A 15,823-nucleotide genomic window follows, 5' to 3' on the forward strand; every position below is an offset into this window, starting at 1 on the left:
GTCGGCCGGATCCACTCCGCGTGGTCGGTACGGCCGAGCCTATAACTCACTAATTTCTCATGTGTCAATCGAATCCACTTCTCATGGTCTGTACAGCTGAACATATAACTCATTAAATCTCTCTGTACTCACGGTCAATCCGACCAAACTACTAAGTCCATAACTCTGCTGAATCGACACTATGATATCATGGAAAATTATTGAGTACAACTGATTCTAGGGACGATTCACAATTCTGTGTCCCCTCTGTTCACATAAACACATTCATTAATTTCACATTTCCCAAAGTGTTAATTTTGTACCTGCTGCACAAGGTACATTTCCTTTACTCGAGACACCTTGTCTCAAATATCTGGGATTACCAGTATATCCATCACTTTTACTCTGACCAGCGACATTAAAACCTCAGCTGGAAGAATTAACTCTAGCTTCACTTCTTTCGAAGCTCTGAATCTTTCTATATCCTTGATATGACGAATCATTAACTTTATCGTCAACTTCCTTGATTCACATTTGCAAACTCTTGCTTACTACCATCGATAAATGCCGGAGGGATAAACTTTTCCTTAAAAAATTTTAAATCGGCTGATTCCTCTGGTGACAACAATTAACATTCCTGTTTCCACCAGGATACAATTTCATACCCAAAACCAGGTAGTCGTCTCGACCCACCTGTCAGAAGGAAATTTCCTTTAACTTGCATATTCCGAAACATCTTTTCCAATTGGTTAATCCGTCACTTCGTTCCCTCAGGTTGATCATTCCATAAGGTGATTCAAATTCAACTCATAACCCGTCTTAAAATGTCCCTTTAGACAATAGACTGAATCACCATAGTAATAGTTTCCCCCAAAACCGCTAAATTAGGGAGACTAAGTTCCTCTAACTACGTGGTTTGCTACGAGGCGGTGTAGTTCTGACAGAATTCACTAGAACTTCTCAAAATGTCCAAGATTGCAACCATGCTCTGATACCAACTGACACACCCCGTCCCGAAGGAGGGCATGCTGGCCGTCACGTGAGAGTGATGTAACCATTTGCACAGTACGGAAGCTTTAATTATACAATTTATAAGTTGATACACCCGAAGGTGAGTCCTAATTTTGTCCAATCTGTCAGAACCCCGCTGTATTCCTCGTAGTCACCACACCTTTGTGATTCCTGAACCTGGAGGGGCGCAAAACCAAAATTGAGTGGGTCAGTAAAACAATTCTTTTCCAAATCCAAACATTTCTCAAAACGTTGTAACCCCTCTCCGTAAAACCTGTATACTTTCCCAGAAATGTAAAATATAAATATACATATATATTCTCAATACTTCATTTCACTTTTTCAACATTTTTCATATCAGTTATGCCATGCCACATCATCTCAACATTTCTCATATTAATTATGCCATGCCACATCATCTCAACATTAATAAGGTATGAATGCATCAACATAATCATATCAGGTGCAAGAAAGTAATCAACCGTAGGCCCTCTAATAGCCCTGTACGGTTGAACCTAGAGCTCAAAATCTATCATTATCACTCTATCGGAGTCACCTCTGTGACCCGTCCGGCCTTCTGCACGCAAGTTACGCTCTAGTGCTTCTCATAAATCATCTGTGCACATAATCTAAGGTCACCCACCAGTCGGAATCTCACTAACACTCTCGCGACTGGTCTGTCGTACCCACTCCGCGTGGACTGTACGACTAGCATCTACTTGGATCCAAGGCGAGCGTGCGATGCGGTGAATACTATAAGCACTAAACCATGGTGCAGGATTTGAGCTCAATATATATCATCATCATCATAACAGTAATTAAATACTCACCTGTGCGTCCACCGCACCATTTCATACATATGCATCATAAATCAATTCTTACTTGTGCGTCCACCGCACCAATTCATGCATATACCGCACCAATTCATACATATGCATCATAAATCAATTCTTACTTGTGCGTCCACCGCACCAATTCATACATATGCATCATATATTAATTCATGCATGGCATTTCAACTCACATTTCTATATACTTTTCATATCAATTCTATGCATGGTATTTCACTTCCCGTTTTTCCACATAACTCATATGCATTTCATTTTAAACATATTTTCATTTCAATTCAATTTCTGGGAAACGTCAAGTATATATATATATATACGGAAAACAAAACTGCCCACTCACCTGGAGTTCGCCCTACAACTCCCTAGCACAATACGCCAAGGCGTCATGACGATCGGCGCCTAAAACAATAATCAATTCCAACCTCAGAATTCATATCGATAAAATATATAACTTATATAAAATACGTCACTACGTAAATTGATCCGGAAGATCCACCCCTCAGATTTTAAATCCATAACTTCCAGAGGTCCACATTATACCTCTAGGACAACATCCTAAAATTTCATTACCATCCAACGGTCGGATCTCCGTCAATTTCCAAAACTAAGTGACGGTTAACATTTTATATTATGGACTTACAATTCCAATTCCGGAAGATCCGCAAATCGGATTCCCAATCTGTAAGTTCCAATAATCCTCAAATATTACGTATTGCAACGTATCAAAGTTTGGTGACGATCCAACGGTCGGATCGTCAATTCACATTTTCACCTAAATGTGAAAATTATAAAACGTTATTTGAACACCTAACCAACAATCCTCAATAACTTTCTCATACGGTGTTCAATTTAGGTATATGAATATACCACAGTGATCTACTCGACGTCACGGACGTCGACATATTTTTAAAATAATTTTATTTTTATTTTTTATTTTTACTGTAGCACCTTCTTCTTCCTTGGGTCGCCGGACTGGTTTTTCCGGCGGCCGTTTTCCGGGCAGTTTTTCAAATTGCCATAACTTTGTCATTTCTCAACGAAATCAAGTGATTCAAAAACGAAAGTTGTAGCCCTTGAAGAGACAAAGAGAATGGTACCTTGCACAACACCTAGTTCGCCGTATTTTGGCCGGAAAATGCCTCGAAAGCCTCGGAGGTCGCCGGAAACTGGGTATTTTTCAAATGAGTATAACTTCTTCAATACTCAACGAAATTGAGTGAAACAAAAAGGAAAGTTGTAGTACTTGACGAGACGAAGAGATAGATACCTACCTCGACTCCTAACTCGCCGGGGATTCGCCGGAAAATTCCTCGAAAGCTCCGGCCAAACTTTGAACTTGTCAATCTCCGTGTTCTTACGTCCAAAAACTTCCAACGAAGCACTCCGAGCTTCCTTGGGACCTCACTAAGCCCGCTGTGATCTTGTTTTAGCCTAAAACGTAGTCATTTAGAAGATCATGAACAGTACCATTTCACGGGAACTTTGAAACTAGGGTTTTTCGAAGCAAAACTTACCTGAAATTGATGTCTACGTGATCGTGGAAGTTCCAGGAGTCCAAATGTGGTCTTATCTTGGACGTTTGTTTATGTTTTAGGTGGTTTTGGGTGAGGTTGAGCGTCGGAGAGGAAGAGAGAGAACTGAGAGTGAGAGAGAGTCGTGAGGGAAGAGAGATAGAGAGACAAGGTACGGGAATTGGGGAAGGTTTTGAGGGATGTGGGGATCCCACGTGTCCAACTCAATCCAAATTGTTAAATTTTCGCCCCTTAGTCCCGTTTAAGGGCATTTTCATCTTTTCATGTCCTCGGAATTAAAATTCCGGGACGGGCTGTGACATATTGGACCTGCGGCTGCGTATCGGATATTCCTGTTTTGACTCTTGAGTTACTTTATTGGGCCGAGAGGGCATTAATAAGGCCCAAGCCAGTTCTCAGACCTAGCAAAGCCTAATGATAGGATTAAAATAACTGAAAATATAACTTTAGTCCCTGAAACTCAAGTTTCTTTACATAAAATCCGACATAGTCTTTTTATTTGAATAAAACCCAATGACTAGGCTCCACATAAGCAAATTCATTAATTTTGTATGCCTTTACACATTTTTCATTTTTCAGATGCCTAAAATACCCCTAATTACAGTTTTGATGTAGACATTTAATTCTATGCAGATTTGAAGGGAGAGATTAATGAAAAAAATGTATTAATGTTTATAATCATTGCATTAATATATCAAAACAAATTGTATGTTAAGGTAAAAAAGAACTAATAATGTTATACTTTCCTTAAGATTTTGTAATTTTTTTTTAAATTTGCATAAAATTAGACAATTTTAATTTAATCTTGTCATTTTCTTACCAAATGAAAATCTGAAAGAGCACTATGAAATAATTTACCTATATTTAAAAAATATAGGTAAATTATTTGGACATGTGTATTAGTAATAAATTTGCCCTATATATGTAATGATACACGCAAAATAATTAACTCTAGGGTACCCTCTTGGATGATTGTATGTCGTCTTCTTGACATTAATAAAATTGCTATCGTTTCAACTCAAAAAAAAAAAAAAAAAAACTTATAAAATAAAAAATGTTATTTGATTCAAAATAAATTCATCCATATTTTATATAATAATATAGGTAAATTATTGCACACATATATATTAGTAGTAAAATGTGCCCAATATACATAATAATACATGAAAATAATTCACCTAAAATAAGGAAATTTGATTAAAAAATAAAATATCTACTACTTTTTGTTTATGAACTTCAATTTTTTTTTATATTACAAACATAATGTACCTACAATATAATTTACCTATTGTTTAATCTTATAAGAAAATAATGCATCTACTGTTTTATTTTTTATTTTTTTTGTCGAATATGTACTGTTTTATTTTAATGGAAATAATTTGTCTTGGTTTAGTTTTTACGAAATAATTTAGGCACTATTTAACTTTACCAAAATAATGGAGCTACTATTTTAATTTACCTACAAAATAAATGCTATTTGATTCAAAATTAATTTTCTTATATTTTACATATAAATATAGATAAATTATTTTTAACAAGCATATATGATAACAAACAAAAAATGCCTAATGTATGTAATAATCTAGGTAAAATAATTTACCTACAACATAAAAGAATATTAATTGGTTCTTTGTTGTTTTTATCAAATAATATTATTATTTGATGCAAAATAACTAATTGTACAAAGGATTTTTTTTTTTCCATACGAAAAATGTGCCCATAATTGTTTATGAACATGACTAAATGTATGCATGTGTATATATATATATATATATTCCTAATATTTATCATACAAGAAAGGTAAAATTTCCATATGGGGTTAATTGCTAATCATAATTAGGGTGAGTAATAATATTTATTGACATAATTAGAGTTTTGTGGCATAAGTTGTAAATATGTGATAATAATTGGTTACATATTTGTCTACATGGTACTCTATTTGAAATTTGGGTTTTATTTGGATGTTTAATATTATGTGGGTTTTTGTTTGGAAAATAGGAGTTTCAAAGGTCTTTTTCTAAAGAACCCTTAAAATAATGATGAGATAACAACCTCTTATAATCATAACTTAAGTTATATGTTATGATCTCTGATGTAGTTAGAAGTCTTTCCTGTACGAAACTCTTAATAATGTCAAGTAAAACTGCTAATTTTCTTGATGACTGGAATAACGAGTCTCAAACTTTCCGATAATACATGACGATTATCGTAATAAATCATCTTCAAACTACAAACGCAGCGAAGCTTCCTTATATCCAAAATAATTCAAAAGAAGAATCCCAGAAAAAACCTATGTGGCACTTCCACGAAGATGTTTACGACTTAGAAGAACAATGAGAAACATAAAAACCAGTGGATCAGTAATGTGGACAACAATCAACCCCTTGTATCGAGTGCCCCTTTTAGGTGTGTTCTTGAAACATTTAATTAAGTAATGTGGCATGCAAATCAGCTGCCACATCACGTTTGATAATGTCAAAGAGAAGAGCCAGTCGGTTCATTAAAGGTATATGTGAAGATCTAGTTCTAGATGGAGCTTTGTAAGTTGGCAGGTGGAATATGTAGTTCGACCACACATTGCAACCATGCAGAACTCAGAGCATACGGAAGTCCCACGTGCATTAGCCCATATGTTGTGCCAATGTTGCACCAAGTGGAATTGGCTACGTCTTCTACTTCATTAATAAGAATGAATTCAGTTGACTCTTTCTACTAGTGCTTAAGTGACCAAAAATGAGGACAATCCTTAGCCTCTATATGCTTAATTTTTTTACATATCAGCAAACTATAGCTTGATATTTTTGCAGATTATAAAAAAATTAATTATAAATTACACTTTCATACAAAAATTTCAACATTGTATCATATGTTAGGGTCAATGACTCCACATTTAAATAGCCTTGTCAGACCTTTCCATGAGTCTGAAATCCAAGCAGCTGTTCTTTGCAGCAAGAAACTTGGCTTGCAAGTCAGGGTTAGAAGTGGAGGACATGATTATGAAGGCCCATCTTACCTCTGCAAAACCCCATTTATCATCATTGACTTGATCAATCTCCGGTACATTGAGGTCAACCTTGCAGATGAGACAGCTTGGGCTCAGTCAGGAGCCACACTTGGTGAGCTTTATTATAGCATTGCCAAGAAAAGTTGGGTCCATGGATTTTCAGGAGGATTGTGCCCTACTGTTGGTATTGGAGGGCACTTGAGTGGAGGTGGGTTTGGAATCCTAATCAGGAAGCACGGCCTGGCAGCTGATAATGTCGTAGATGCTCGATTCATTGCTATCCAAAAATCCCCTCTGGAAGATGAATTTCAAAGCCAAATCCGACTTTGTGAAGAACCCAATACCCGAACCGGGACTCCAAGGGATTTGGGAGAGGTTTCAGCAGGAACAAAATGTGTACATGATTTTGGATCCATATGGTGGAAGAATGAATGAGATTTCAGAATATGAAACTCCATTTCCTCACAGAAAAGGTAATTTGTTCAACATACAGTACATTACAAGGATCTTGATCTGGGTGCCAACAAGGAAGACAACACAAGCTTCTTGGTGGCAAGTGCTTGGAGAACAAGGTACTTCAAGGGTAACTTCAAGAGGCTGGCACAAGTGAAGAGCAAGGTTGATCCAGATAACTTCTTCAGAAATGAACAAAGCATTCCTCCTCTTCCTTCTTTGTTTCCAATCACAGAGGTTTGAAACAAAATGTTTCTTCTGGTTTGGTATCTTATCTATGAAGAAGTTAAGTGCTTTTTCATATGAGCCTTTCATATGCAGATAACAGGCCAAACAACTTCAGTAAGAAATGCCTATCACCAGATATTTTCTAGGGTAATGTATGGATTAACCAGCATGTGAAAAGCTAGCAATTAGAAAAGTTAATGTTTTCTTACCAAGCAGCATAAGCCTTTTAAGATTTCCTAGAGTGAAGGATTACCAGCTGGTATAAGCTTTCATACCACATGACTTTTCAACTTTGATTGTGCAAAGAGAGGAAGCTTTGTTGTTTTGTTGTATCGACGTGTCAAAAGAGAAATTGGAAGAAAGAGACACGAGAAGGTTCTTCCCACACCGCTTGAGCTTTGAGCCTCCCTTGTTTTGGTGCTCAATTTTGATATAAACCCCTAACAAAGTGGTTTTCTTTTTCCTTTTCCTTTACCAAGCAAACTCTTAAAATATATATTTTTGGGGTTTTCTCGTATGTACAAGTGAAACCATCATGTGCATGTTGTATGCTAAAACATGGCCATTGGATACTTGACCACACTTTCCGTCTATTATTCATCATGTGCTTGTCGTACGCTGAAACATTATAAAATATTTGCAAGTTTTATCGTTATTAAATAATTTCCAAAGTATTTCGTATAATTAAGTTTTGTAACTAAAACTATTGTGTCATACTGAAAATACCAAGTGCATGGTATAACAATCCATGTGTTGGGAATTGGTAACTATGTTACCTCTTCACTTCAAATTGTTAAAATAGTCCTTTTGTCCAAAGACATTTTCGATCTGCTCTCTTCTGTATTTTAAGATGTGGCTATTAAGTTTCACTTTGTGCAGAACAACATTGTAAGTTGATCAAGAATTGAAGTAATGTATTTGCAGGAAAGGTTAAAGCTCAACAAAAATTTACTCATCTGATGCAATGGTTTCAAAACAAAATTTACATTCATTCCATCACAATAACCGGCTCAGAAACTTGCAAACTTCTTCCGTGAAAATAACAAAAACGCATTCACGTTGGATGTCACTGAATCTTCAATTTCTCCACCCTACTCGGGGGTGCAAATCAACAAAATTTCCTACTCCCGATTAATCTCAATTCTCCCCAATGAGAAGATGAAAATTTAAACGAACCTTTAAAAAATTTGCGTGTACATTTCAACAACACATCAGAAAACCCTTGCGACCACATCAAGTTTTGCAACACGGTATCTCAGGCTCAGGTTCCATACCCGCTGTTTGCAGAAGGCCGAATGAAAAATCTTGTTGCTTCTTCGGCAGCAAAGAAAACCACTTTCTTATAGACTCAGCAGGACCGAACTGACTTCCAATGGCTGCTGAGATTGCATTATTCTGAATAATTGTTTTGAAATCAGAAGAGAGAAGCCCCAACAATGCCGTGACAGTGGCAATTTGAGTAGGAAGGCCGACACTTGTTGCAGAGTCCCTACATAAAAATGCAGATAATTCCCCCCTCAAGAATTCAACTTCTTTATCTCCATATCCAAGGGCATTAACTCCGATCCTGAAATTGAGTAACATATCGTTAAACTCAAGTCCTGGCACAAGTAGCATTATGACATTTGGCCTAATATAAAGATTAGAAGAAAGTAAAGAAACAATAATTCCAGCGAAAAAAATAAAAGAAAAAGAAAAATGCAAGGCAAATTAATCAAAGGCATACCTCCCAAGCTGACCAAGGAGAACAACAATTCCAGTAATCACATTCTCAGCCATGCATGATTCCATAACTTTCAATAGCCGAGGGATAATATTGGCACTTGTCCATTCCCAACTCTGCATTCAAAAGAGAAAAACAAGCGGCAAGTCCAAAAATTAGTACCTGATAACCATTTGAACCAATAAATTATCAAAATTGGAAAGATAACGGCGAGTTGAGAAAATTCTAAACTCAGAAGGGATTCAAACATACCATAATGATTGCAACCAACTCCACCAATGATAGGAGGTTGCTGAGATCGCAAAGCATGAAACTGGTACAAGTGTTTGGTTGAACAGAAGCATTCATTTGGAGCCTTTCTAAAAGCAATGATGTAGCAGCGTCGACAGAGACAGAATCCTCAGAGAATGGGCATTTGACACATGGACTGAACATAATTCGAGAGTTGCTCACAGATGGAATAAAAGAACTAGCAGTATCTGATGAGCTTACTCCCTCGAGATGTGTAACTATAGATTTCATGATAATCACTAAATTAGAATTGCCAAAGTTAAGAAACTTCTCTCCTCCCAGATAAGCAAAAACATGCAGGATACTCAGAACCAATGAATGATTGGACCTGCTAGTCTGCAAAATGTTGTAGGACATTTCGCAAATAAAACCAGTGTGGTCAAGTGCTGCACATATTGATGCTAAAACAATGCTCCCTGCTACCAACTCATCGGCTGATGCTGGTCGAGAGGATACATGAACCCCATCAACCAAGGTCTCTGAAGAATAATCCTTACACACCACAAATCTTCCATTTATTAGGGAATCCTCCATGATACTAAGTGATTCCTCCAAACTACCAAATTCTGCAAATATGCTTCTCCCCTCCCAATCAGACATCACTGCACAACAGAAAAAAAACAATAAGTTTAATACCAAAATGGAGGATGAAACTAATAATGTTTTTCTAAATTATGACATAACATGATCAAGGAAAAAAAAACAACAAACCTGAGCACATGTGTCGAACATAAGAATCCAAGCAGGGGTTTGAAGTCCGATTCAAGCTCCCAAATTTAATCAGAGCAGCAGTGGAGAAGTTAAGCAGCAACAATGAAAAGAATATGCAAACCTTTTCCCTATACAGGATCACCAAAAATAAATCAATTAGCACATATATCCACTAGTATACTAAGCACAAGACCACATTATCTAAACCAACTGGCAGTTCGAAAATAAAACAAGATTAGATCAATATAAGGACTGAAAAACAGAGAGGGAGAGAGAGAGAGTGAGTATTTACTTGGGTAATAGTTTTTCTTCAGTCTTGAGAGCAAGCAGAATTTCTCGCACCCTCCAATCTGTGTGAGTAATTAAAGGGTACCGTGTAATACAACCTCTGAAGGCATAACATATCCTAGAAATGCTGCTACTGTCCTTAAAATTAGATAACACCAGATATCCAAGTTCACTTCCAAGGGGGAACACAGCCTCCACATTTCTTGCAAGCGGAGCATCAGACATCAGTTGAGTACCAGAGTCCTTGAGATCACGAGCTTTTGTCGTCGTAACAGAATTACCAAAAACATCCCCGCTCTTCCCTAGTATGTCAACAGCATCAACTTCAACTCCATAAGAGGGTGACTGTTTTTCTTCTTTACTTGATGATCCTTCACAGTAGGATTCCTTTGATGAAGGTTTAAGATTATCTGCACCAGATGCTTCAAGACCTTGAACGTCAATCTCGGGAAGTGTAGGAGACAGTGGCACTTCCATAGCCATCCTGTAGCATTCCTCATCAGAAGCATTGTCCAAGTCTAACAGTTTCAGGTAGTTCCCATCGGTTACTTCATCAAAACTTGCCAACGTTTCAAAATCACTTGTAGCAGCTTCTCTGATTGCTTGAGCAACCCCTATCAGCTCATTAGCATTTGATGGAACTTGTCTGCAGATACTTGCATATCCAAAGACTTCATTTTCAAATTTATTGGCCATCTTTTGCTCATCACTGTCAGCATACTTCTGCCTTGCCAGTTTATCTTCAATACCTTCATTTCCCTTTTTATATAGCTTTCCGTGCATTGCATTACCCTGCAGACTAGGAAGCAGATATCTCCCTTCTTCATAATGTTTTTCCATTTGCTTGTTCAACAAACAATGCATGACAGAAAGGTTTTCCTCTATCCGCATGTGCAACTTCTTACCCTCTGTATATAAATCCTCAATTGATTCAACCACATGAAGTATCCTCTTTCTTTTCCTGCTATGCTCATTAACTTTTCCAACCCCATCAGTTCTAAAAGGACTTCTGACACTGTTTTCGGCAACCACAGCAGCATTTTCATTGCAATTTATTTTGGTAACCTCAGCAGATAAGTTGGATATTGTTGGTTGCACATTCTCCTCAACCAATTTTTCCTGTGAGCCCACCAACTGTCTATCAGAAAAAGATTCCCTATTGGAATGTATTGCAGAACTCTGTAACATTTTTCGGTTAGAGCCTCTGACTGGAGACTCCAGTATAGAATCAATACCTGAAATAGAATCAGTGCAGTTTCCTCCAGATAAAAGAAGAAACGGTGCAGTATGTTGTGTGGCTTCTCTTGCATCCAAAACTGGGCAACCAGGCTTGAGACGCTTAACTCCACTTTGAAGGTTCATCTACAAATTGCACAAGCCCATTTCAGTAAACAGAACAAGACTACAATGTTGTGAAACTACTGATAACATTGGGGTAAATAATGTAAAAGCCAAGAAAGAAAAATTGTGCTTATTAAAGACAAGACATCCCCATAAACATTCAATCAAAATCCATGCATTAGAAGCAAAACTAAATATTTGAAAGGCTAACTGACTTAAGTCACATGTACAAGGAAACATGACTATTTGACACAAAACTACAACTAGACTAGTACAATAGGTAGAAGAAATGTTTCAGGGCTGGAGGGTGGAGTTCAAACAAATGACTCACCAACTTAAGACACCTATTTTTAAACCATATTAGTGTTATTATGGTATTAGTCTAGAACTTTCCAAGCATCAAAGTAGAATAATGAGCACACTTATTCTCTACCCACCAGATTACAACACTAAGAGCCATCAGATGAATAAGGTTCATTTGTCATCAACGACGACTGAAAAAAAGAAAATAAATCAACAGTAGCTATAGCAAATCCTAAAACACGCATGTTTTGCTCCAAGTTTAGATTCCTAACCAATATCATGAAAGCTAACAATACTAAGTTATTATCTACAAAATCAAATTGAAATATGGTAGCACTAGAGATTAGACTGAAAAAAACGAACCTTTTTTAGGTCATCTGTACCTTCAGCACTATGAGAAAAAGCCTTATTTAGCATACCCAGGCGCTGTGAAAATTGATCAAACTCCACTTCCATGCGACCTAGTTCCTGTTGCAAGATGCTGTTCCGACTTCTTTCCAGCTTGACCACTTCATTAGCATGATTTCTTTGCTTTTTCTCAAACTTAAGTTGTTTCTTCAAGTGTTTCACTTTTGCACTTTCATCAACCTTATCTTTTCGAAGTTCGACAGCCGATGCATCAATTAATTTTCTGGAGGATAATTCCTCAATCTTCTTCTTAGCATCTTCCAACTGTCTAGACAGATGATCAGCACGAGATTTTTCTTCCATCACCTTCTTCCAATTCACTTCCACAAGCTTTTTCTGCTTTTCAGCTTTCACCCTCTCTGATTCTGCCCGTTTTTTCTCCTTGATTACCTTCTGTTTTTCAATTTCATACCTTTTGTTCAGTTCCTCAAAATTTGGATGCTCCAAAACCAATTTCAATTCATCTGATTTACTCTCTTGGAAAGCTACACCACTTCTATTGTTAAACGATTGTGCGTTTGGAGCCTCATCCAATTCTCTTAAAGGCCTAATTTCATTTATCTCTTTCTGTAACTCATCAACCCTTTTCCTACTCTCTACCAGGTCCATAGATAAACGTTCAGCACGATGTTTTTCTTCCATAGTCATCTTCCTATTGGCTTCAGCAAACTTCCTGTGTTCATCAGCCTTGGCCTTCTCTGAATTTGCAATCTCTCTCTCCTTGACCACCTTCTGTTTTTCTCCCTCAAGCTTCCGGTTCGCCTCAACAAGCTTCAATGTCTCAGAAGCCAGATCAGAATTTACTTTATGAGCTTCTTTCTTCAGTACCTCCAACTGAAGCCCATAATTCTCAGCCTTCTCTCTTTCAATATTGGCACGCTTCCTTTCGTCATCAGTCTTACTTTTTTCAGCTTTAGCAGATTTTCGTGCTTCGGAAGCTTTCTTCTTCTCCACTTCTACATTCTTGCTTGCTGAGTCTGCCCTTTTCTTCTCTCTCTCGATAAGCTTCTTGAGTTGATTAATTTTCTTTTCATAGTCATCAAGTTGAGCTTTAAGCAGGTTTACTTCACTTTTATCTTGACCATCTGCATTTCCTCTCTGCTTTAGAGAATATATCTCAGATTTCAACTCAGAAATTTCGTTCTCCAGAGATGCCCTAGCAGCAGTTTCCTTTACTTTCTCCTCTTTCTCAACATGGGCATTCTTACTTGCTGAGTCTTCCCTTTTCTTCTCTCTCTCAATAAGATCCTTGAGACAATTAATTTCCTTGTCCCGGTCAGAAACTTGTGCTTTGAGAAGGTTTATTTCACCTTTATATTGGGCATCTACATTTCCTCTCGGCTTTACGGAAATCTCAGATTTCAACCTAGAAATTTCTTTCTCCAAAGATAACCCAGCAGCAGATGCTTTCTCTTTCTCCTCTTTCTCAATATCTGCCCGTGATCGTTCTTCCTCGAGTGCTGAAAGTACAGAGTTACAAAAGCAAGAAAAGGAGGTTAGTCACTTGGAAAAGTTATCACCACACTCTCTATCATAACTATATACAAACTAACATTGCATATTGACTGAGAGTTCATTTAAGTAACCTAGTTTTGCATCTGGTTCTAAATTTCGACACAAGAGAGAACCATAGTGTTTAACGTGAAACATACAAATCTAACAGGTAGAGAACTCCAAAAACCATAAACTGCTTTGACAAATAACTAAACTTTAAAACTTTTCAACATAAACCAAACAGGTACCCAATTTACATCTACCCGAAAGGAGCTTCAGTCATGAAACTCGTTATCAAATCCACAATCCAAGTGACCCATGTTAAGAAAGTATTAACATTTCAACAGCTTATTTAACAATACTAAATTTTTAATGTCTGAAGGATCCTAAAAAATTTACCTGTCTTGAGATTGGAATTCTCGGCTTGAGCTCTTTCAACCTCCTGTTGAAGTAAGTGCACAGCTTCCCGCAGTGCATTCCGTCCCTTTTCGAGCTTCGAGTACTTCTGTTTCCACTGCATAGCAAGCATAAAATTGGGTGAACAATGAAATCGAATACCAATTTAATAAATTGAAAATTTTGAAAACTAAATAAAAAATTGAAAATTTGAAATCTTTACCGTAGCACAGCACGAATTGACCACCTGGGCATTCACTGGCACGTCTGCCGCCATTGCTGCAATCATGTCGGCAAGGCAAAAAGCTTTCGAAATGAGAGGGGAAAAGTTAACGAATTGAGAGAGAGAGTCGTACTGGTTCTATTGCAGTGGGATGAAGGAGTTGAAGTGGCCCATTAACAAGCAGTAAAAACCCTAGATCCCCAAATCGTTGATGAATCTCTCAATACAAAAGAGAGCGAGAATCTGAATAAGAAGAGAACGCAACCGCCTATGTTACTAGCATTCACAACTGACTTTTGAAATACCGGCAGTGAGAGAGAGGAACCCTAAATGGTTTTGGGTCGGTAAATCCGGTTCCTAATCGGATCCTTAAACCCCACGAGATCTTTTTTTTTTTTAAAGTACTTTTCACAAATTAAATAAATCAAACAGAACTACAGGATAAAATTAAAAAACATGTCCTGGAGAGTTGGAGGTAAAAAGAAAAGCGTATTTATTATTATTTGTATTTTTTTAATTTATTTGTCATTTAGTACTACGATTTAGTGATATTTACGTAAAAGATCTTAAATTCGATTCTCGTAAACATGAATCATATTATACTTGCATATTGTCAAATTGAGTCTATATTATTATCTTAATGTAAATAATATCGTTTTAAAAAAAATATATTTAAATAAATAAATTCTCACTGTGTGTGTGGATCACTAGAAAATGTAAGTTAAAAATTTAAAGAACCCCAAATTGACGAAAGGTCTTGGACCAAACTTCATTCTGGTATCAGCCCAAAATCAAATCCAAGTCCATTTCAAACCAGCAATCAGCCCAGCCCAATACGGGATGCAAAGTCGAATATGAGTGGACCTGGTGGAGATATATTTCAAAATTAGGGGGACAAGTGTTGCAGTATTATTGGTTCATGTCATTACGTATGGAAATGAGCGTTGGCTGGTCAAGACCATGAACGCGCCACGTTCCATGCTATAACTCCTGAATTTCTCAGGTGGACTGTTTTTTTTCTAGTATTGTCCTTTCAATGAACTTTTTTTTTCTAGTACACATTTTGAAGCTTATTTTCGTTATTGTAATTGAGACATTCAATGGCATGTTTACTTAGCATAAATAGAGAATAAGAACATCTTCAAAGAAGGTATCAAAATTCTCAGGTGGATTGTTTTTACAAAAATATATATGGCTCAAGGTGATGCCAAAATTCTACATGAATTGACATTCTCGACTTTGCTCCAAATTTGAAAGCAATGCCAATTTTTTTTTAGAAGGATAACTAGTGCCGAACCACAATTATCCCCTCATTCCAGCATCGTGGGAGACTAATTGAGAATTGCATCTTATTTACTTAAGATGAAAATCTGTAGCGTCACCAAGTATGTCATGACGGATTTTGTTTTTTGATCAATAATTATGAATGTCGTAACACACGAGAATATATTCTCGATTGTAATTCTCTCTAAGTTGGGACCATACAATTAACAATCTCAAAGCTTTAGCTAAAGTCAACAAACGAGGTAGAATAATACTTGGGATTGATTGCAAACTTTGAAAAAGTCCACTAGGAAAACATGCAAGAAG

The 15,823-nt window shown here is 36.9% G+C and overlaps 2 protein-coding genes and 1 long non-coding RNA gene across 4 annotated transcripts; 1 reads left to right on the top strand and 2 right to left on the bottom strand.

Annotated features, from left to right (window-relative positions):
• Window positions 1-1,036: 1,036 nt before the first annotated feature.
• On the bottom strand, window positions 1,037-3,567 carry LOC139196550 (uncharacterized). Its single transcript, XR_011581593.1, has 5 exons — window positions 3,353-3,567; window positions 3,110-3,269; window positions 2,936-3,004; window positions 2,179-2,237; window positions 1,037-1,167 (listed from the first exon to the last, which is right to left on the bottom strand). It is a non-coding gene; the product is annotated as an uncharacterized lncRNA (long non-coding RNA).
• A 2,681-nt stretch (window positions 3,568-6,248) lies between these two features.
• On the top strand, window positions 6,249-6,809 carry LOC114825169 (berberine bridge enzyme-like 22). The gene has a single exon (XM_029103563.1). It carries the CDS (start codon window positions 6,249-6,251, stop codon window positions 6,807-6,809), a length of 561 nt encoding a protein of 186 aa, XP_028959396.1.
• Window positions 6,810-7,985: 1,176 nt separating this feature from the next.
• Window positions 7,986-14,602, bottom strand: LOC114824992 (uncharacterized). 2 transcript variants are annotated; one of them, XM_070822747.1, is made up of 9 exons: window positions 14,367-14,506; window positions 14,234-14,289; window positions 14,014-14,128; window positions 12,076-13,580; window positions 10,073-11,430; window positions 9,781-9,908; window positions 9,031-9,671; window positions 8,782-8,894; window positions 7,986-8,622 (listed from the first exon to the last, which is right to left on the bottom strand). In XM_070822747.1, exons 2-9 carry the CDS (start codon window positions 14,285-14,287, stop codon window positions 8,289-8,291), a joined length of 4,248 nt encoding a protein of 1,415 aa, XP_070678848.1. In that variant the 5' UTR covers window positions 14,288-14,289; window positions 14,367-14,506; the 3' UTR covers window positions 7,986-8,288. The 2 variants fall into 2 exon arrangements, with proteins under 2 accessions (XP_070678848.1, XP_028958865.1); XM_029103032.2 differs by having other exon boundaries at window positions 14,234-14,602.
• Window positions 14,603-15,823: the final 1,221 nt, after the last annotated feature.

This window comes from Malus domestica, chromosome 05 (genome assembly GCF_042453785.1).
Source record: "Malus domestica chromosome 05, GDT2T_hap1".
NCBI classification, from domain to species: Eukaryota; Viridiplantae; Streptophyta; class Magnoliopsida; order Rosales; family Rosaceae; genus Malus; species Malus domestica.